This window comes from Mugil cephalus, chromosome 6 (genome assembly GCF_022458985.1).
Source record: "Mugil cephalus isolate CIBA_MC_2020 chromosome 6, CIBA_Mcephalus_1.1, whole genome shotgun sequence".
In the NCBI taxonomy this organism is placed as follows: Eukaryota; Metazoa; Chordata; class Actinopteri; order Mugiliformes; family Mugilidae; genus Mugil; species Mugil cephalus.
The window spans coordinates 11,185,422-11,207,091 of NC_061775.1; the positions used below are offsets into that span (position 1 = coordinate 11,185,422).

A 21,670-nucleotide genomic window follows, 5' to 3' on the forward strand; every position below is an offset into this window, starting at 1 on the left:
AAAACAAAAGGCAAACATCCAGGTCAAACTCTCGGTTAGTCAGTTACTAGGTGAACTAGATATTTGTAAAACTGATGATATTTATTCATTCTCCAGCAGACTCGCCTGACAAATGAACGACGGCTTGAAAATAAAAGTGTTGTCACCAGCTTAGTTCATGCTGAGGGATTCTTGTGGGGCTCAGACGTCTTTTGAGTAAACACTTAAGATAACACACAGGTGGACAAATATACACCAGCACTGACAGGTATTTAAACTCCTCTTGTGGACAGGATCTCCGGCGAGAACTCCTGTGTGGACCTAACACACGGACGGATGAAGGATCTGCATTACACCTGACAACATGCTAACATCCTCAAAACATCACTATACCCACTGACAGCTCTGTAATAAAGAGTCCAGGGTCTGTTTTTAGATCAGACAGGGATCCTGTGATGGCTCAGCCCATTGCAGGAGCACATTTAAATGTTGTCTGTTGTACCAGTCTGGGACCCCTGATGGTTCTTATTCCCTTCAATACACGGACCCACTGCTGACAGGACAAAATAATATTTCTGCTGCACAATCGATCTTCATTTGTTTATGTATTTCTATTTTTTATTCTCTTTCTTTTGGACTCTCGAAACTCACTTATAAGTCAAAAAGGAACGTGAAGGAACCTTTGCCCTTTGTTGAACAGTTTGCAGTTCAAAAGTGATTAGACAAGGCTTGAGAGGTCACAACCCAAAAAGATTGGGAACCTCTGAAAATGTAGACCTTGCGCAGGCAAGATTACATTAATAGAAGTAAAAAATAAATACATTAGCTGCTTGAAATGCCCCAATTAAAAAATGCAAACACGATTGAGTAGCATCTGTCTGCTTCTTGCATGATTTGATGCATCTTAGTAATAGCAGGAACTCGCGTGGAAGAACATTTCACCTGATTAGAGATTGACCTTTGTACAAGAATTGTCTTCCCAGAAGAAAATAGATTAAGTTGAGTGTTTGTTTGCCATCATTTTGTCACTCAGGTCTCTCTCAGCTTCCTCAGCAGGTCAATAAACACTGAAACAGCACTAACCAGCGCGGTGAGGCGAACTAGACGGGCTGCTTGAAGCTCCAGGCTTCATGGCCTTTCATCAAACCACACCAGTCCATTTTCTCCTCATTTTCCCCTCCTTCTCTTCTTTAAATAACTTTTCAACGGCAGATGTTGTGGTGTGTTATCTGTCAACGCACAAGTGTAAGTAACGACATTAATTATGGCCGAATGTATTATTTCAGTCTGGATATTTGCAGTCGTGATGACACACTGACCGAACACAGCCGTCATTACTTAATGTTATTAGCTGCACACACACATTTGCCAGTTAATTAGGTACACTAAGGAAAATGAATCCACTCCGACATTAAACAGTCCTGCACAAAATCTTAGCTTCATGAAAGTTGTAGTGTTCAGTTTATGTGAAAACTGAGTGAGAAATGTGATAATTTAACTGGATGGTCACGTAGGAGGATGTAGTTGGTGGTGCTAAACGGAACATTAAAACACGGAGGAGGATTTAGCGAAGGACTGTTGTATTAGAATATATTCGTTTACTGTACCTAATGAACTGAACTGAAGTGTGTATGATCTTCCTGCAACACACATGTTTACTAAATATGACCTAGATACGTACAGCTGTGTGTGCAGGATGACTTTAGTCTAGATTACATTAGAAGTGCTAATGCTGCCATCTAGCGTTCACTTCAGATAACTGATGCAAAGCACAGAAAGGTGCATGGGGCATATTTTAAGTATTTGTTTAGCCTTTTAAAGAAAGCACGTTGCTGCCACTTCAGAAAGAAATTAGTAACACAATGAAACACAATAACCTGATTTGAAGTTTTAACGTGGAACTCATCACGTTATAAAGTCATTCTCTTTTTCCATCTAAAGCACCATCTGTGAAAACAAGCTTAATATCCCTATTATCATATTCTAACAGGAATAACAAGACCACAAATGATTTTGGCAATTTATTTAAAAATCTACTTTGCAAATGAGAAACAAATGTGTACATGTGAAAATGCACATGCAGGTGTTTTCTGTTTGTTTTCTGAACATATTAGTGTTATTGCAATTCATAAACCGTTTGTATGTTGTGTTTGAAGACATATTTACCACAATTTAAATATAATAACAGAAAACCTGTTTGAAGGAGTGTGTATTTGTAAAAGTTATTTATAGTGATGATGAGGCTTGTTTTTTTTCTCCATGAATCACCAGCTTCAGTTGATTTTGTGGTAAAATACGTACAGAAAAAGAGGTTCCACTCAAAGTATGAGATCTGTATTAAAAAAAATAAAAAATCCAAGCCAAATGAACCATCCACGCCCGGTTCTTTATTATCAAATCAGGGACACGAGTAACAGCAAAGACTGCAAACATGAATGTTTCACAGCTTGTTTTCACGATTCAGCGTCTGCGACAACGAAGGCGACCGTGTGATGATCCAAGACCAGAATCAAAGGCAAACCGACGGTCCACAACCAAACAACTCAGTTTTTTTTTTTGCTTTTACGCATCCAGCTTCAGTTCCCGCTACTGAGGGATGCATCAAGGAATGTTATTATGTGTTCTTACATTAGTCCCGGTTTAAGACACAAACGTAACAGACTACACTGCGTTTTGTCTCGCCAGGATGTGACGTACTGTAACCATCAAAACTAAAGGTACTAAGGAGGGTGTGAAGCATTCCGACACACACAAGGCATTCGTGTTTTCAAAAAGGACTCCGCTACTTGACAATTACATGAACAATTTCCGTCTGTCAGCTTCAATCTCTGGCCACTGAAGTATCAATGAGTTAGACATTATTTACATCCCAATTTGAACGTTTTATGTACAGCAGGTTTAGTCAAAAGGCAAATTGAACTGGAGTGTTTCATCCAAAATAGTGTGAAGTACAATTGTTGTTCCGGACACAAATGAAAGGCAAGCATGATAATCTCAGAGGACATATTTGTTCTCAAACCAAAACTGACACAGGGCTACGCTTCTTGGTAAATGCTGCTGAGCGACGACCTTCCCTCCCCTGCTCCTGTGTCTTCTGCTTGGTGGTCAGTGCACCGTGAGCCCCGTGGCTACGTCTGGTCCCTGATAGACATGTGTTCAAAGAGAGATGGCCTGACCGGCAGAGGGTCAGGAGAGCAAACAAACAGCCGTCACCTTTGCACGGGGTGTCTGGAGCTCAGAGACTTCTTCCCTTGTTGTCTGTGCCTCCCTTTGGCCTCCGGCTCTGAGTCGCTGAGCTCCAGGTCGGGGCAGTATCCGTCACTGTCCTGGTAAGCTCGCATGTTCTTCACTTTATGTTCAGACACAGGTTTGGCCCACAGCCTCTCCTTGCCCGAGCCCTTTCGGGACAGTTTGTCAGAGGCCCGCAGGTCCTCCGTGGTCCGTACCAAGTTAATGGTTGCCTCCTTGAAAGACCTGCCGAAGTGCTCCATGGCAGACTTGCGAAAGCTGCTCTTGTCCAAGGCCTCATTGGAAGCGTCCCGGCCACTGGGCGTCTGACAAGAGCTGTCCTTCTGAGCCACGAACTTCTCTAAGAGGCCGTTCGATTTGGCCGCACACGCGCGGTCCGGGTCCGTTTTGCCATTGCTGTTGGATGAATGTCCGTGGAGTGCAGCGTGCAGCGCTAAAGGTTTGCCAGTCAGTTTAGCGGGCAGCACAGCGCCGCTCGCGTGGCTCGAGGAAGACAGTCGGCCGTTGGAGCGCTCCTCCCTCAGGCCGCGGCCGTGCAGCTGAGGCTTCCCCAGGCCCAGCCCCTCTCCAGCGTGTTCTGTAACATTGCCGCTATTGTCCGGGCACAGTGGCCCGTTGCCGGATTTGGAGCTGGGGTGTCCGTTGCCGAGACTCGAAGCTTTGGGCATTTTTAGCTTCAGAGTGATCCTGGGAGGAGGCCGAAACAGCATGCTCTCCGCTGGGAACGAGGCAGGAAGACCTTTGGAGGGAAAACAAGACACGCTTGTTAAAGATTAAGCCATCGTTCATTGATGCAGGACTCAGGTTGCACTCGTGAAAAGAGAAACCGCTCTCCGATGCCAAACTTACACTCACTACAAGATTTGAAAATAATAGCCCAACACAACACTACAGGGTATTATTGAGATTGTCTTACAAGAACAGGGTGCACTGAATGCACCACCCCACATGATCTCACCTGGTTAAGACTTGGGGTAGGTACTGGACTTCACGATACGATACGTATCACGATACGTTACGACACATTATTGCGATATTATGATATTGCGATATATTGCAACATTCTGCATATCATATCATAATTAGATGAGTTCGCAAGTTGGTCGTGTTCCCTGAATATCTAACGGAGCGAAGCACAGTTTGCAAACTGCGTATTCTTTGTCCAGCTTATTGGCAAACGTCAGTTTTAAATTCTGAGTGCGTTTCAAGTTCTACTTCGACAGCCTCACCCACCCCCCCAGGGAACGCCGCTCAGCAAGGTGTGGAGGTTGTTCACGTTCGGCCCAAAACATGAATTCCTCTTTTAAAATTGATATTAAGACATTCAAAATAACGCTTTATCGATATTTTCTCCCACCCTTATAAAAGACTGTGAACAAAACTAAACCTAGTGTTCCACACAAACCCTTGAAGATCCTATTAGTTCAACAAAAGCTTAAAACTTATGTTGATTATTGTTTTGAAGTCGAGCTCACCAGCTGACAGTTCTTGGTTCATGAGTTTCACGTGCAAGTTGAACATCTGCTCCTGGGCTTTATTCTGCAACACCTTCAGCTTCTCCCGCCGACTCACCATGTAGCACAGATTTCTCACCTGGACAGTGGACAAAAAACAAAATCAGTACATTTTGTTAGAAGACAGCACAACACAACTCGATAGACATTTAGTTGTTTTTTTTTTTTTTCAAATCTCATCAGAATTACAAACATAAAAGTGAAAGCAGTCTTTGCAAAATTATCTAAATCAAGACAACACAAACAATTAACTGTCTTAGTGCTGACTTGTAACGTTTAGTACCATTGCTCCCTTGAAACAATGACTATTGTTTCTTGGGTGTGTGTCTGTTGCCCTGCAGACTGCAGTAGCAGCAGTTTTTTTTTTTTTTTTGAGTACTTCTTTCTCATCTGCTCTACCTGACAAGCCTTCCAGCCTCTGCAGCAGATTTTCTACTCATGAGGATAAATCAATTTTGTTTCAGTTTTAATATGCAAGACTAGTTCGGTCAAAAGTCTTCATCAATAGATTATCAATAAAAATATCTTGAATATGTTATGAAATATGTTCTGAAATAGTGGATTTATAAAGAGAAATTAACACAATTAACTGGACGTATACAGTGTTTACTGAGAACTGCTCCATCAGCTGAATTACACAGACTCAGCGCCAAAGACTTCTACGCTGCAGTGTGAAAAGCCACCCACCCTCTCCAAATCCTGCCGTAGGTGCATGAACATCCGCATGCGTGTGTGGATGCTGTCCTCCTGAGGCTGCAGCACCATGTTCTCCTCCTCCTCTTTAGGGGGCAGCAGAGCTCTGTTGAAGTTGGCTTTCCTCTTCAGCTTCCAGTACTGGTAGACGTAGTCGACCAGCCGCACAGACAGCCCGAGGGCATGGGCCAGCTCGTCCAGCTGGATCAGAGTGTAGAACTCCTCTTCCAGCTCCTGCAGTCTCTGTGCCCGCTGGCCCACCTTCCCCCCCTCACCGGGGGGCTTAGAGCGAGCCGGGCTCAGGCCAGCATCCCCCGTTTTAGACTTGCTGTGCTTGAGGCAGTAAGACTTGAACTTAACCTCATCCCCTTCATCCAGGATGGTCTTCATCTCCAGGCTGTGCTCAAAGGCACATGTCACGTGGAAGGGAGTGGTGCAGTTTTTCACCGAACACTGTGAGCAGAAGGGGAAAGAGAGACATTTACGTCAAGGTTGTAACCGGCGAGGAGATGGTCAGACTACAGAGATTCACATTTGGCCGTTTGAATGAGCTCCTCCCTGTCCTGCACCGTTATCTTCACCTGCCTGTCGCTGCCTCAGTCTCACCGTCCCTGGTCGACTGTTATCAGGAATACACACGAGACGCCGCATTAGTGGAATATTTCAGCACAGTGTAACAATTAAACCGAGGCGATGTCATAATCTGGTCAGTGTTTGCTCTCTCTCGGCCTGTCTGCATCCTCGTGCTCTCTCTCTCTTTAGCTTGTTTCCCTAGTTTTGAATGCACCAAAGCACCACAGCCACATGAGGACAGCTGTACAGCACACCATACAATTATGCAACAAAGGAACGTTACTATTGGGTAACTGCTAAACCTGCAGCAAAACAAAATATAAATGATGACCTTTTTTAAACAAATTTCATGGACTAAAGACACTAACATTAAGTGAGCGCCACCGTTGGTCACTGGGTGAAGGTGGCTAATCAACTTTCCAGGTAACTTTTTAGATTTTAGATGTTTCCATCGATTAGCACCTCAAGAATTGAACATTTTCACTGATAATTATGATTTCTATGCACTTTCAAATAATTTGTAACATTAAAATGTTTTTGTTTTTTTTTAAATAAAATTAATTTCCACATAAGGATGCACTGTTAAACGTTCATGCACATGCTGGTGAAACGTCACAGTGTCAAGTAATTGGAACATTACTGTGACAAAAATACACAAAGCTAATAAATTAAATATTCCTGCATTTGAAATATAAACTCTCTTTTGAAAAGTCAGAACTTGAAACTTCTTTATGTGAAGAAAACATTGCTTTGCCAGGGGCACAAAAATATGACAACAGGTCCTCTCACTAACAGATACACACTCTAACCAAACACACCAATGGGCAAATGTAGTCAAATGTTTTATATTAGAAACAAACCGCCTCATTGTTTCAGCTGGATAACTATGTAAAATGCAGATGCCTCAAGTTGTCTTTGGAAATCTTGAGCTCTTGTGTGCTGGGTATGCCGGGAGGCAATACATGCAGCATGTTGTGCATAGTGGTTGAGTGTGTAAGTAAAGTTATCTTGTATGCATTTTGTTTTTATGTGGTGTCTATTTTATGTTTTATGCTGAACTATAGACTCTGCTAAATCTGGTGCGCCCATCTTTTCTTTAAAAGGTAAGTGCATGCTGTACTTAAACTGAATAAAATTAATAGAAAGGAATGTAGATCTGAGTTGTCCAGTTCTTGACGTATTTGACAGTAATGATTTAGCGACAGTGACACCGACAGCAGTCGTTTCTGCTGGGTTAAGGCAACACCACTTGGGTAATCCACTCACAGAACTGCAGCACACTGTGACACTGGGACTAGTAGTAATAATATTCGGAAATGTGTAACCCAATTACCGTATGTAACAGGCTTAGTGTAAGAGGATTTTCATAGTTTACAACAAGTCATTTGTCCAGCATTTTAAGTTCACACAAGTTGTTTCGTAATTAGATTATTTGTCTGGGAAGTTTGTGTTGTAGCGGAACCCAAATATCAGAAAAGCCAGACAGCGAAGGTTCTTATAACGGTTGTATTTTACTCTGATGAACTTCAACAGCACATTTAAAAATAAGGTGAAAGCTGATTCTAGTCTTGTGTGTGGATGATACAGTCGGCTAGCTGAATGAGAAGAATGTGAGTGTAATGTCGTCCCAGGACGATACGGAGTAATGACAAAGATTAATGTGATTACATAAGTGCTGCAAATGTAAGAATTAATATGGTTATTCTAACTTTAATATAGTCCGTGTAAATTGATGCAGTAACGTCAAATACCCATTCTGACCTGGATACATGCGCCCGTCTTCAGTTTACACAGACTGCAGATGAGAGACCAGCGACTGGGTGGGATGTGGGAGACTTTGGTGATGGGTTCCATCCTCTCAGGACAAGCGATGCTCACCTGCACAGCAAGGTCATTTATGTAAAACAGGTGAGGGGCAAACCGAGAACAGACTGGAGGGGTTTGATCGCTTACCTCTGGGATCCACAGGGCACAGCTTACATGCGCCCACTTGGTGCCGGCACGTGTGGCCTTCATGGCACCTCCCTTTTGGGGACACAGAAGGCACTGCGGATCGATGCCGAGGACACACGTCCTACACAGCCAGTTTCCAACAGGCACTTTGACTATGCCATAACAGGCCTGCGGAGAGGACATAATGTGTAACCAGCACATTCACTGTTTGAGGGAATTTTTTTTTGAACTGGAAACAAGATATAAACGATCATTTTAAACTACCTCTCCTTCTGTAATAATAACACACACTGCAGTCAAAGCCGTTTTAACGTGTTTAACTCTGTTTTTTCAGGGTTTTCAGTTAAATGAGCTGCTTGATGAACTACTGAGCCGACGTGCTGCCTGTGCAATCGTAGATAACGTTCACCTGGTGCACACAGATGTTGCATTTGTCACAGAACACCATGTCATTCCCTTCTTCGCTGTCTGGGGAGCGGCACACGTCGCATATAACGTCCTCGTCGTATTCAATCCCCAGACCTTCCACCGTCTCGATGGCGTGGTTCATGTTGTCATGGCACTGCCTCTCCAGAGACTCCATGGCACGCTCCATTGTCAGCTCATCCATGGGCTCCTCCCCTGAAAGACAGACGGGGGGGACAAAAAGCCCCACATGGTCAGGAAAAAAAACCCTGTCGCCCATATCATCAGTCCAAATCTTAATGCTCTTATTTCTAGCTTAGGAAGACAGATGTCTGCAGATACTGGCAACACTGTCCGTTGTCACTGGGACAATACAATGAGAATTTTACGGTGGATTATCCTTTCACAATCTCGTTCCTTACCCATGCGGACAAGCTCTCGGTTGAGTGCTTGCAGCCAGTGGAGGTCCATGTCGTCCAGATCGTAGCGACACATGGCCTCTGCCAGCTCTTTGATGTTGACATAACCTGGTTCTGTTGACTCCTGGCTCGAGCACTGGATGTACTTCCTCTGGTGGCTGTAAAGCAATTCCTTGGACTTCTCTGCAATAATTCTGAGCACAAAAGAGAAATCTGTCAGTGCTGTGCCGCTGCTAAAAAAAAAAAGAAGCTAAAGTGGCACATTTAGATTGGCTGGTCCGGAGTGAGACCTATGGGACAGAGACGGGAGTACCTGACTGATGGCTCTGGGATGGTGTCTGGACTTGCTAGCACCTGGACTCCCTTCTCCCACTCCTGTCTCCAGGTGTCTGCCAGAATGTAGTAGTCCTCCGGGGGGACATGGTGGGAGTCCGGCAGCTTCATGGCACTGATCAGGTCTTTTCTAAACACCTACAGGTAAAGGGGCGGGGGGGTGGGGGGGGGGGGGGGGGGGTCAGAGAGCGGTCAGACACGGGTCTTTACATTTAACAGCGCTGAGCACAGACTGATAGAGAAAACATGGCTCTTACTTCAGCCGGTTTCTTTGGGTTGGAGGCGGGGGTTCCAGGTTTGCTGCCATATTGGTTAGAGGAGCAGAAGGAGGTCGAAGGACCTACATGAAGAAAGAGAACGTGTTTAAAAGAGCAGTGGTAAATAATAATAATAATAATAATAATAATAATAAAAAGAATACAGTTTGCTTAAGGTAAAGTGAGGACTCACTCTCATTGTCAGAACTGTCACTGCTGCTGGAGGACCTGAGACGTTTCATCCTGTAACATCCTACGGAAGAAAACAGGAAAGAAGAGACGTTACAGTAAATTATTATAATGTTGAATGAAAGTGGGAGCTTGTGTTTCAAATCATTAACAAACTGAGTAATTAATACAAAAAAAAAGATAGTTACCATAAAGTTCACATTGAAAAGCATGCTAGCAGATTCTTCTGACAAACCACTAACCACTTTATTTCAGATCTGCAAATAAGAAATATGGGTCAATCCTATAAGCAACAGAAACGTATGAACAACAAGCATCTGTTCAGTGCACGCGAAGCGGAGCAGATTTATGGCGGGTCTGCGTAGTCGCTTGCTTTTTCTGAAAAATATCCGAATTCGTCTAAAGATGACTGACGTGTTGTCGATGCGAACCTGCCATCAATAATATAACGCAGTACATAGAAAGCACTTTCAGCATTTTCTTGGCATTTATTTTTCAATTAAAGGGAAGTGAAATTAGAGAGTCAGTCACACAGCCCACACTGTGTACCTTTAGCCTACTGAACCACATGGACGACTCATTGAGGTTTCGACACACAGAAGGACTCAAACCTAGAGTAGCCCTAAATACAGTACGGCGTTTCAACAGACAGGACATGCCTCACATTCCCCATGAGGACAGGAGGGGCAGGAGGAGGAGGAGGCACGCAGCCAGTTTCTCTCCATACCATAGTACTGCTAGTAAAGCACACTAACGCCAATCGCTGAGGAAAATCTCCCAACTAAGTTTTCCAATTTACATCACAAAGCTCAGAGCACTCGAAGGAGCCTGGCATCTGCTGCTGACACAAGTGTTTCCATCTCTAAATAGAGCCGGCGTGTCCAGTCACCCATGACTCAAAATCAGTGTACGGACAGTAATAAATTAAGTGAGGATCATAAAATGTGTCTCGCCACTATTCGCCCTTTGTGTACACTAAAGCTGATGTCGAATTGGTCACATGTCCTGAGTTGTGATGAAATATGGCAAATAACTCCACACTCCAAATTATATGTAGCACATTTTTTTATGCTTTATATCAGAGCAAAGTGAACATCTTTGGATTTTTAAGCGTCAGTCTGCAAACATGGATGAAGTGAGTGGGGGATGTTTAATAATCTTCTGCCTCCACGGAGAAGTTTGTGGACTGCGTGGCATACATACCTGTTGTGATTGTATTCAAGCTTTCTGTAGTAGCCTACTACTAAACTCAGATAAAGTGCAGTGACACAGATGACTGACCAGATCCATATCACAGGCTGAACGGGAGGCTGCGGCCGCGCACGGATATGACATCATACTCCCGATACTGTAACTTACCAGGAAACTATAAGCAAATTGCGGTCGCCGCGTTATTTACATCGCCCTCCTCATACCGTGCACTGTCCCGAGGGTTGTGTGTGTTGGTGTCAGCTGTAACTTTACTGAGCTACAAGTACATCGGGGACAACAATGGGTGCCCTGCCCCAAGAGAAGTATTGGCGCCAAACACACACACACACACACACGGGCCTGCTGCACCACAGGCTATGAAATCAAACATGGGCGCCACCATCATACAAAGATGTCACTTCCTACAGCCATTTATGCGAATGTAAGTGTGGCTAAACTGGGTTTACTATCCAGTGCAGAGACCCGTATGCTAAGGAAAAGACGTCCGCCTAATAGTCGCTAACATTTATGAAGTAAACGTGCAGGAACAGAGACGGAAAAGCAAGAAAAGAAAAAAAAAAAGGAGCAGGCCCCGTGGCCTGGATAAACCATCCAGGGCAAATCCTGCCACATTGAGCCCCACTGAACACACGGGCATATTGTTCACATTCCTCCCATCTTACCTTCAGTCCACGCTCTGCTTTCCGCTTTATTCCAGCCACATACACGACCAGACACACCGTGCAGACATATACGAGTAAAAAACAGCGGCTCTGCTTCTATCTTTTGGTTAAATTTAGTGTTTTGTATCCCACCACACACAGTGGGAATCTCCAGGCTCGCAGTCTGTCCACCACCACGGTACAACAGCTCTATTGTACCGCGCCTCCTTCCGGGTCCTAAAGCCCGCCGCGCTCCCTCCAGCCTGGGTGTGCTCCACTTCTCCACTGGCGTTGTACCTCAATGCGTTAAGAAACTTATGTTAAATAACTAGTCAAACAAATTGTGTGATTCTGCGGCTTTTAATGTTACTCTGAATTTCATAAAGACACGATGTCGTTTACACAAAAAAGTTACACGTGCATTCATAAGACAAAATGCTCTACAAAAACATTATGCTCCAGTACAAAATGTTTACCAATACAAAAGTACATCACATGAAGTCCCTACTGATATATATATATATTCCTTTTATAAAGGCAACTGTACAAAACTGTTTGATATATCAGGCATTTAATCAGTGATGAATTAATGATAAGCCTGGCTGAGTGAGGTTGGGCTGTTTGCCATTGACTGGAACATTTAATATTTAGAAATTTGATGCTGTTTACATAGGTGGAAGTGGAAATTACTGAAATGAAAGCTGCAAACTGTGATCCACCGAGAAAGACAACAATGATTCAGTCTGGAATGAGTGTATAATGAGGTCTCTAAAACGCCAAGAAAACAATACATGAATGATATGCATGGTCAAAGAGGTGCGCCTCAATTCACAGCTTCCCCTAAAAATGAAATAAAATCACTCCATTTCAACTTCGAGAGCTCTTTAGAGAAGAGCTGATCAGGTTACAAAGAGGAACCAGGACACTTCCCTGTCTGTTTCTCATCTAACATGGTTTCTGTGCATGTACATTGTTCTGATGGCAGTGTCCACAGAAACTATTTCAACTCATTCATTTACTATATCATAATTATAAACTGTTGTTGGCTCACGTTTGCCAGCCTTCATCGAACTTCATGCAGCTTTCTTAAAGCACAAAATGATGTCACACATAATGAAACTTTTACTAAAAATTAGAATGGACGTTAAGTTGTTTCTATACAAAAACATTAAGTAGAGTACAAAACAAATTTTATAAATCTTTAAAAAAAAATGATCATGAGTTGCCTACATCAAAAATCCAGCCATTATACACGTTCACACAATTCAGTGTGGACGGATCAGTTGTGACCCACACAAATGTTCACAAACCAGCTTTGGCCTAACAAATATCCTTAAACATGTAGTCATCACCTACACAGAATGTTTCAAATATACACATTTAAAAAGGATACATGTCAATCATCTAAACCACATACACAAATAAATCCTCAAAAGAAACAAAAATATAAAACAATTTCCCTCAGGCATTCTTGTGCTCGTATTTTTCCATAGTAATTCGGACAGTGACAAAAAGCAACACATTAAATAAAAAGAGAAATACAGTTACAGCCAGTAGCTACATTCACAAGAGTGACAGAATTACCAAATACATTCATAGAAATATAAATATTCACAGCACTGTTAGCAACTAATGAGTGGTTTACAGCTGAATTTCAAGGGATGACTCTTAGTCTGCGGATTCATTCATTAGAAGTGAACTTGTCTATCGAAGGCTTCATAAAATATGGTCCTTAACGCTTCCCTTCTATCCATCTTTTAATGACAAAAAGAGGCAAACAATCGGTACATGAATTCAGCCTGAGCTGGATGGCGGGGGCGGGGGCGGCGGCGGTGGTGGTGGGGCAGTAGAAAAATCTCAATCAATTCAGGCAGTTTGTTTTGATACATAACCATTTACAAACCCATCTGCATGTCAGCGAAGTTGAAGAAGCTGTCCACGTCTCGAGAGGAAGTGTTTTTGTTATCGGAGACAAAAACCTGTGAAAGACAACATAACCTGTCTCTAGGCTGGAGGGATATTTTTAATTTCTTAAGACATCAAGCTTATCTGTGTAAAGAGACACATCCCATGAATATAATGTAATTACCTTGGTCCCACTGAACACTTCGTTGGCAATGTTCCTGCAGGCTTCCACGACTCCGTCACCGTTCAACTCGAGTGCAATGACAGGACCTTTAGTAGTAAGATAGAGTATTTAGGTCCCGATCCCAACTCCTATGTCAGCATCCGCACTTAATTCACACCACAGATCAATACGAGTTCCCCTGTTGTTCGTAAAATCCTCTCACATACTTCAGTTACACAACAGTAACTCACTTCTACCAAAGTTAAGATCCTGAACTTTTCTAGTATTCTATTGATCTCTGGATTATATATGAGATTAGTTTAGAAAAACTTGCAGTCAGCAGCAGCGTCCCAAATAGTTTTGGAAATGCTGTGGTATGAGAGGGAGTAATGTTTCTTTCATGTTTTTTTTTTTTTTTGTAGAAGACTGAGCCCAAAAGAAACAGGCAGATCCTTTCATAACATGACCGACAGGTCTCGTAAAATGACTCAAAGAAGTGATACTACACTCCTTTTATCAGTTTAGGCAGACACATTGCTGTTCTGTTTTTCTTATTAGTATGTGCAGGGTGTGGCTGTGCCGTAGTGGTTAGGTTAATAGAACAGCTTCCTGAAATAATCTATTATGATGTGACATACCTAGTTGAGTTCCTGAACAGCGGATATATTAGTAACACCACATAAACAACAACAGAGACAATAAAAAAGGGAATTTACCTTTAGTGATCCACTCCGCAAGGTCGTCTGCAGTATTCTGAAACACCCTGTTCACATCTTCAGGTCGCATTGAGACTTCTTTTGTTTGGACGAGTACAAAACCTTTAGCGGCCGCCTGTGCAAATCAGACGGAAGTAAAGGTTTATAATAAACACTTCAAATTAGCACCATGTCATAAAATATTCAAAAGAACCCTTCCTATTTAAACACAAGATAACCGTGCAGCATGACGTCTGTGCTGCCTCACATGTGGATCCGGTCTCATGCTTATGTGTTAGAGTAATGCATTTTTTATGGCCAACACAAACATAAGTGGAATGCGTAAGAAGCTGCACAGCCAGCCGAGCATGTTGGCTAAGCATTAGTTATAAATTAGAGTCATGGATAAACAAAGGAATGCATAAAAAATTATGCTTTTATGTGATCATGTACAATACTTATACAACTTATTAAAAAATAAGAAATAAGGATATAAAATATTTATTTGGGGCTACTAAATAGGGAAATGCTGCATCTTAGTTCTCCAGTTCATGAAGAAATACTGATAAGTCTTTCTGAAAAAAAAAAAAAAAACGTGAATGCAAACTTAGAACTTAATGCTGAAGAGGATCCACGTGCTTCTTTATTGTGGAGAGATTTCTGTTTTTAACCCGACAATAATATAACCTTCAATGACAGTACAACTCATTTCATTGGCTGATAATTTGGAGTCTAACATAGTTCTAATAGCTGTGGTGAATGCTGAATCTTTATTTAACTTCCTTACAGTTCTTGGTAAAACTTTCATTACTGTTTCAAAATGATGCAGGCTGACGCAGCACTGTGGTTTTGACGATCTTTGACGAACATTTAAAACAGTTAAAATTGTAATGACTGACTGTGCTCAACCTTTCAGCAATTAATTATCGCGGATAAAATACTGATTAATCACTACCACCAGCATCTTACTGTCCACATACAAAACGCTTCGTTTTATTATTTTAAAATGCAGCGGTATGAAGCTAATAAAAATCTCCTCACACTCACCTCATCGATTAATTTGCGTGCATTTGCAGTGGTGTACTCCCCAGCGAAGAAAACAAAGAGGCAAGACTCTTCGCTATCCTTACGCCTCCCTCCCTTCGTCAAAGGCACAATGCTGCGTGCGGGGTCCGCGGCTACTCGAATCGACTTGAACTCAGACTCGGGGTCCGGTGTTGGAACAAAATCCAGCACCGCTGAGGTCTCTGGCAACAAGCTCCAGTTGTTCTCTCCAGACACTGGCGTGAAGTCATGGATGTTACTCCAGTTGTTGTTGAATATGCTAAGTCCAGCATCCTTGAAGTGGAAAGCCAGCTCTGGGTAGTAGTACTGGAAGCAGCCAAACTTCATACCCGTGGAAGACTCTATGATGGGCTGAGTGGCGCAGCACAAGAACACCTCCATCTTTTTGCAGTCCCGCGTGCGAAACTGCTGACAAGCCACCACACACTTGATGTCTTTGCAGTCTCTGAAAAACACGCTGCCTTTGACGGGTCCCAGAAAAATACGACAGTTGACACAGTCATCAATGGTGATAGTGGCCGAGTGGTCGAACACGTAGATGTTGCAGTTCTCGCACTCTTCAATGACAAACTGTTGCCCGTTCAGTTTGCCAGGAAGGCGACCCACCGTAACGTCTTTGAGCCCTTTCAATGTGTAGTCCTTGGGGTCAGCCTGTACAAAGAAAAAAAAGTGACTGAATGAGTATTCATACATTTAGTGATGTTTTTGAGCATGTAAACTTATATTACTACCTCTGACATCCAATAAATTTTAATTCATGCAATTCTTAATGTACACGGCACTCACTCGCAAATTCATCCATCCAGTTTTTATATATGTATTCTGTTTTAACAGTCCTACATTAAATCTTAGCTTCGTGAACGTTATGGTATTCAGCATTGGTTTAAAATAACCGAGAGCTGATGACTAATTACAGTTAACAGTTTCAGATTTTACAAGTTGCAGTATGTAACACCATTTGACTGTAACACCTTATGACCTCTCAAGTGGGTGCGCCAAGAATAGTTGAATTTGACTATGTGTTTATTTTTGGGACCCATTATAAGATTGGACAGCGAAATTAGTAATGCAGTACATTATTTGGTAAACCACAAGGTGCAATATCCCCTGACTCAAAACGGAAGCAGAACCACACTCCGGTCGACGCCTATGATGCCTGAAATGTGTTTAACGTTAGTGTGTGTGTAAGCTGTGGAGCAGTGAACTACACGGTGCTGTGTAGTAATCCCATAATGAGATAACGCTGGATACGTGGAAATAGAGGACGAGGCTTTGAACATAAAAACTTAATAATGAGCATCGTATAAATCCTCTGGCTAATCTGGCAAAACTTAAAGCTCAATATTTCAGGTCAATAAAAGTTTGCTGTCGCGCACTGAATCTCAGCAAGTAAACAGTGTTGTTTACTTTCACTGCTGCAGCACTCAGGAAATTGATTTGGTTATACGTATACTGACGTTAGGTAATACTGAAAGTTGCTAAAATGCTTGTTAACATGGTGTTTTGTTTACGGTTTCAACTCTTGGAGGCTCTCCATTAGCTACGCAGAACCAAGAGGATACACGAGTAAGAGGTCGGGAGGCTAAAGTGAACGAGCTTAAGGGCTAAATCTACAGCAATGCACATGTGAATTTTATTTCAGCGCGTTGGTCTTATCTTTACAGGTCATTATGTTACCTTCTCTCTCTTATCCCAGCTGTACTGCTTCGGAGCCTCGTCGGTGTTGTTGCCAAGGGGAACCGCGTTACCAGTAGTTTCGACAGTCGTTGTTGTCGGAGTACGTTCGTCCTTTTCTGAAGACTTCCTTTTGGATTTCTTGGAGAAGAAGCACCCCATTTTGCCCTCTCAATAATGTTCCAAATACTACCAGTTTTATGGACGCAAAGTTAGGCCGGGGAACGCCACAAAGGTGAGGCAAAAGCTTAGCTACGTGCACTTCACTTGACAAGATTTTTTTTTTTTTTTTTTGCTTCCCGTTTACTGGTTTCGGTTCGCAGCCAATGGAAGGGGCGACGGTCGTCATGACAGCCAATCACCGAGCTGGACAGATTTACGCAATCACGTAGAGGAGGTGTGCACTCATGAGGCGTTTGCGGCCAAGTGCTAACAGGATTTACAGAGGTGCAACCGAGGCAACACGGGCCAATTTTAATTCCCGTTTATGAAACACAAGTGAACAAAAATCTCATTCAGTTAAGCCCTCTACCATCGCCGAGTTTATGTACACAATATATAAAATTGTTAAATACGGCGGTGTATCACAGATGATGAAATGTATTGATCGAGTGTAATTGTTATGCACCAAAACTGCAGTTACACGTAGTTCATCATAAAGTAAAGAAATCTGAAATTGGGATTGCTTCAACACTTGGTTTGAGGCAAGTTATTGTTGGAGTTTGTTAAAATCGGAAAGCGGTTATTTTCACAGACTTCACAGACAAACGTGAACGCACCGTTATTGATATGTCAGACACACCCCTCCCATGTTCCCCTAACTTAAAATATCACCTTATATAAACTTAGGAACTTAAAACTGACTGACACTCATCGTGTGGAAACCGTTTCGACATAAACCCTAAAAGATTGTGTGCTCTTCTGATTTGTGGTCTGCTTGACATAAAAAGGTAGTCAGTATTTGGAGTACTTACAGGAAGTCTGGGGTCATAGTTAAAAACGGCACAATGGTGCACAACAACACACAAACAACATGTAACCATTCAAACACACGTCAGATTAGCTTGCAACTTAAGCCACCCGGCTATACTCTAATAATAGATAATCCCGCCTCATGATGCCTAGTCCTTCCGTACATCCACCTTTAATTTGCGCTGCATGCACCACAAAGGCTCTTTTATAACAGCAACCAGACTGTTACAGTTAATTGACAAATAGTCAAGGCAAATTAGTACACAAATGGCATCACTGTCAGAGTCAGGTTGTTTAAAGTCTCATGGAGATTTTATCAAGCACTCCCTGCCCCCATCTGTGTGTGACAGTCACACACCTACCATACAACAACATGTGATGCACTGTCTTGAGTGGCATTCAAAGTGAAGCGTATTTTCAAAGAACTATTGCCAATGTTTTGAAGTGATTACAGGAGATTCACCCTCTTCTTAGTGATGGGAGCAACAAATACTACAGTGGACTTCCCTGGGAACATGCAGTATACATCTTGGGGAAAAACCAGTGAAATATACCAGCACTAACACTTCAGCTGTTGCATATGATGGAACAAGACATAGCTGGATTAACCTGTTGGGAGGCCTGGGGCTTTGGAACACCCCCACCCCATTATCACTACATTGACAAATAGGCTACAACACTTAATACTTTGTCGTGTAAGCAGTAACCGAGTATCTGTCTGTTACTTATTAAGTACTAGTTTATCCAAGGATTTGCAACTTGCACATACAATAAATCATGTAAGGAACCCGCATTAACTGAAAACATTTTAGCCACTTGGGGGCAGTGCGACAATTTAAGGGGTTAAATCTATATTAAGTGGCTGTGGTTAATATGTTGTCAGCTTCTGTCTGACACATAGAAAGAACCAACATTAGCGATAATTTGCAGTCGTTTTTCAAGTTTCTTCGCACATTTACATCTAATATTTACTTCTGTGTTTGCTGATTTAGCCTATACTCACACCCGAGGCAAATGTCTCTGTTCTCGTGTAGTAGCAGTTTCAGTGGTAGTGGCAGTATAAGTATTTATTGTACGTGTCTTGTCAGCGGAATAGGACGAGGAGAAATAGGATTTCATACCACTGTGCGCTTTTATACGAACAGATGTGTGAGTGACAATAAACATGGCTTAAAACCAGTTAATGGATTGTGCATTAAGGTCATATTTTTATACGAGTCTAACAGTACAAAGGCTCAATAAGCACGATGTGTTTTTTTTTTTTTTTTTTGTATTATGAAATATTGATCGGCGCAGCTTTATTTGCAAGTAACCTACATAGGCCAGCACACCCTCCAGCTGTGGACCCCCGACAGCTCTTACACCCAGTACCAATACGCCACTATCCAAACAGAATATCTGCTTCTACCTTGTGCCGTTTTAAAGTTCACACAAGGCCCGAGTTTCCTGTTTTGAAGAATACTGAGCTAAAAAGTGCACAATCATCAGAATCCCAGGACAGTGACTCAGTAGCTTGAAATCAGTGTGGTCTCCTCTCCTACGAGGGCAGCGCAGTTTCAACCCGGAGCGACTTCTTCGCCTTTTTTTTTTTTTTTTTTCTCCAACGCCGTGTACCTTTAAAAGGTTGAACTCGCTGGTCCACGGTTTGCGAGCACTGGGATTGTTTCTCCACTCGGCTGAGCAGTGTGTAGCCCCCTAGCAGTGACATGGCATAAGAGGCAGCATCCTGCACCATGGTCGCTCTCCCTCGGTCGAAGCGGAGCGGAGCCCGCGCCGCCTGCGCCGCGCTGGACGCGATGATGCCCGTCTGGATACTACTGAGCTCGGTGTCGGGGCTAAAGGCGGAGGACGACGGCATGGAAGAACTTGCCACCGAGAAGGAGGCTGAGGAAAGTCACCGACAGGACAGTGTTAATTTGCTGACATTCATCTTGCTGCTGACCTTAACGATCCTCACCATATGGCTCTTCAAGCACAGGCGGGTTCGTTTCCTTCACGAAACCGGGCTGGCAATGATTTACGGTGAGTCTTATAGATTATATGTTGCTGCACAGCGCTCAGACAGAGACACAGGCTCCCTCCTTCGTAAGCACCACCACCACCACCACCACCTTCCCGCAGGCTTGTCATGATTCAGTCTCCCCTTATCATTGTAAAGCGACTGCACGGAGGCGATGGGCTGATGAACCGGGAGAGGTGATTTGAGTCTGAACAACTGCCTCCGCATTTCTACCAGCTCACGTTGCTCCTAATTGACTGGGCCGGTGCTAATTTCTAGAAGGTGCTCTCGTCTGCTCTCCACTAGGCTGCTGCATGTGCAGCTTTATCCCTGACTGACTCACAAGCATCCAGAAGAAGCACGTCAACGTTATCTGTGCTATCACGAATTGGATTACAGTGACCTTAACGCATATTATGTTTTTCTATCTCTTACGACTATTTTAAAGCGCAATTATACCTTATACAGCTGTTATTGAATATTGAAATGCTTTGCACGGTCGCCATATGTTCCCTTAGACATTTGCTGTAGCATCTCCCAAGCTTAGAGGGCACCTGGAACGTGTAAGCAACGTGAAAAAGAAACAATTTGTATTTGTTTGTTTGTATGTACCAGCCTTCTAGATTAACTTGCCACTCAGGATACTACAGAGTTGAATCTCCCCAGCATAATAATCAACTATAAAACTGGTTGTTAAAGGCCTCAGAATGAGGAAATCCATTCATCCAAGCGTTCATCAGCCTTCGTCATCACTGAGTTCATTATGTGTATTTCTACGGGGACTGCCAGAAGCAGGGCTATTCACTGACTATACCAATACAACACATATCATATAGTCTCAGTAAATACTGTATAGAAGTATTAATTATGAAATGGCAGATCCATACTTGATCAAACGACATGATCAGTCAAATCAAATTCTTGCCTCAAGCATAACCGGGTTCAAAACCATTTAGGGCCATTAATGCCTCAGGAACAGCACAAACAGCTGAATACACTGCATGTGTACTGCTGTTTTCTTCGTGGCTTATCAGAACGATCCTAGCCGGTCTGCACCGCAAACGTCACTCATTAACCAGAGACGTCCGCATGAAAAAGGCAGACTTTGATTTGTTGTTATTGGATGCTCAAAAAGCACACTCGTCTTTGGGGCTTTTCCAGCGAAGCTGCCCATGTGGGGTCGTCCCTTCGCAAACATGAACCAGAAGAGAGTTGGTGCATGGAGGAGAAGGCCGAAAACAGGAAACTGACAGAAACGTTAGAGCTGAGGCTTGCTGGAAACATGTTTTGCAGATGTAAAACTGACATACACACGTGGCATATGCACGATTCTCCTGCATCTGAGTTTGTCATTGGGAATCCACTCTCAGAAATGTATTTGGTGGATTTAGTTTGATGTTGTGAAGTTTAAAGGGACGCCACACAACACCAGTTTATATTCGCTGGACTCTCAGCGGTAGGAAAGTGCTGCCAAGTGGAGACCTTGTCACAGGCGATTAGATGTTTGAACAGCAGCAGCAGCAGCTTCTACAGAAAAGATTTTATTTGTCGTGTTATCAAATGCCCATCTTCCCTTTAGTCTACTTCCTAGTTGAAACCCACGGAAAGAACCTAAGATTCTGAACTCTGTAACGTGAGCATATTGTGCAAACGGCAGCTTCAGTACAGTCTCTGAAAAAAAAACAAAAAACCCCCCAAAAAACTGTGTATGTGTGGCTAGGCCATAGCCAAAGTGTGATTTTCTTGGTTAACCCTTTAGCAGGAGGAATCAGTGAGCGTT

At 42.9% G+C, this 21,670-nt stretch overlaps 3 protein-coding genes across 5 annotated transcripts in view; 1 reads left to right on the forward strand and 2 right to left on the reverse strand.

Annotated features, from left to right (window-relative positions):
* Nucleotides 1-1,987: 1,987 nt before the first annotated feature.
* jade3 (jade family PHD finger 3) lies at nucleotides 1,988-11,655 on the reverse strand. 2 transcript variants are annotated; one of them, XM_047586621.1, is made up of 12 exons: nucleotides 11,439-11,655; nucleotides 9,753-9,821; nucleotides 9,569-9,628; nucleotides 9,376-9,458; nucleotides 9,099-9,256; nucleotides 8,789-8,979; nucleotides 8,371-8,582; nucleotides 7,962-8,129; nucleotides 7,770-7,886; nucleotides 5,430-5,888; nucleotides 4,704-4,821; nucleotides 1,988-3,967 (listed from the first exon to the last, which is right to left on the reverse strand). In XM_047586621.1, the coding sequence occupies exons 3-12, from the start codon at nucleotides 9,615-9,617 to the stop codon at nucleotides 3,189-3,191; spliced, it is 2,334 nt and encodes a 777-aa protein (XP_047442577.1). In that variant the 5' UTR covers nucleotides 9,618-9,628; nucleotides 9,753-9,821; nucleotides 11,439-11,655; the 3' UTR covers nucleotides 1,988-3,188. The 2 variants fall into 2 exon arrangements, with proteins under 2 accessions (XP_047442577.1, XP_047442578.1); XM_047586622.1 differs by lacking the exon at nucleotides 9,753-9,821 and having other exon boundaries at nucleotides 11,439-11,654.
* A 106-nt stretch (nucleotides 11,656-11,761) lies between these two features.
* Nucleotides 11,762-17,402, reverse strand: rp2 (RP2 activator of ARL3 GTPase). The gene is made up of 5 exons (XM_047586623.1): nucleotides 16,923-17,402; nucleotides 15,228-15,896; nucleotides 14,202-14,316; nucleotides 13,507-13,592; nucleotides 11,762-13,396 (listed from the first exon to the last, which is right to left on the reverse strand). Exons 1-5 carry the CDS (start codon nucleotides 17,079-17,081, stop codon nucleotides 13,313-13,315), a joined length of 1,113 nt encoding a protein of 370 aa, XP_047442579.1. The 5' UTR covers nucleotides 17,082-17,402; the 3' UTR covers nucleotides 11,762-13,312.
* A 369-nt stretch (nucleotides 17,403-17,771) lies between these two features.
* Nucleotides 17,772-21,670, forward strand: part of slc9a7 (solute carrier family 9 member 7) — a 28,188-nt gene continuing 24,289 nt past the window's right edge. Inside the window, exon 1 of one of the 2 annotated variants that reach the window (XM_047586991.1) lies at nucleotides 17,772-19,913. In XM_047586991.1, the coding sequence (XP_047442947.1) occupies nucleotides 19,625-19,913 (289 nt within the window). In that variant the 5' untranslated portion in view covers nucleotides 17,772-19,624. The remainder of the gene's footprint in view (nucleotides 19,914-21,670) is intronic. The other variant, XM_047586992.1, reaches the window with a different exon arrangement.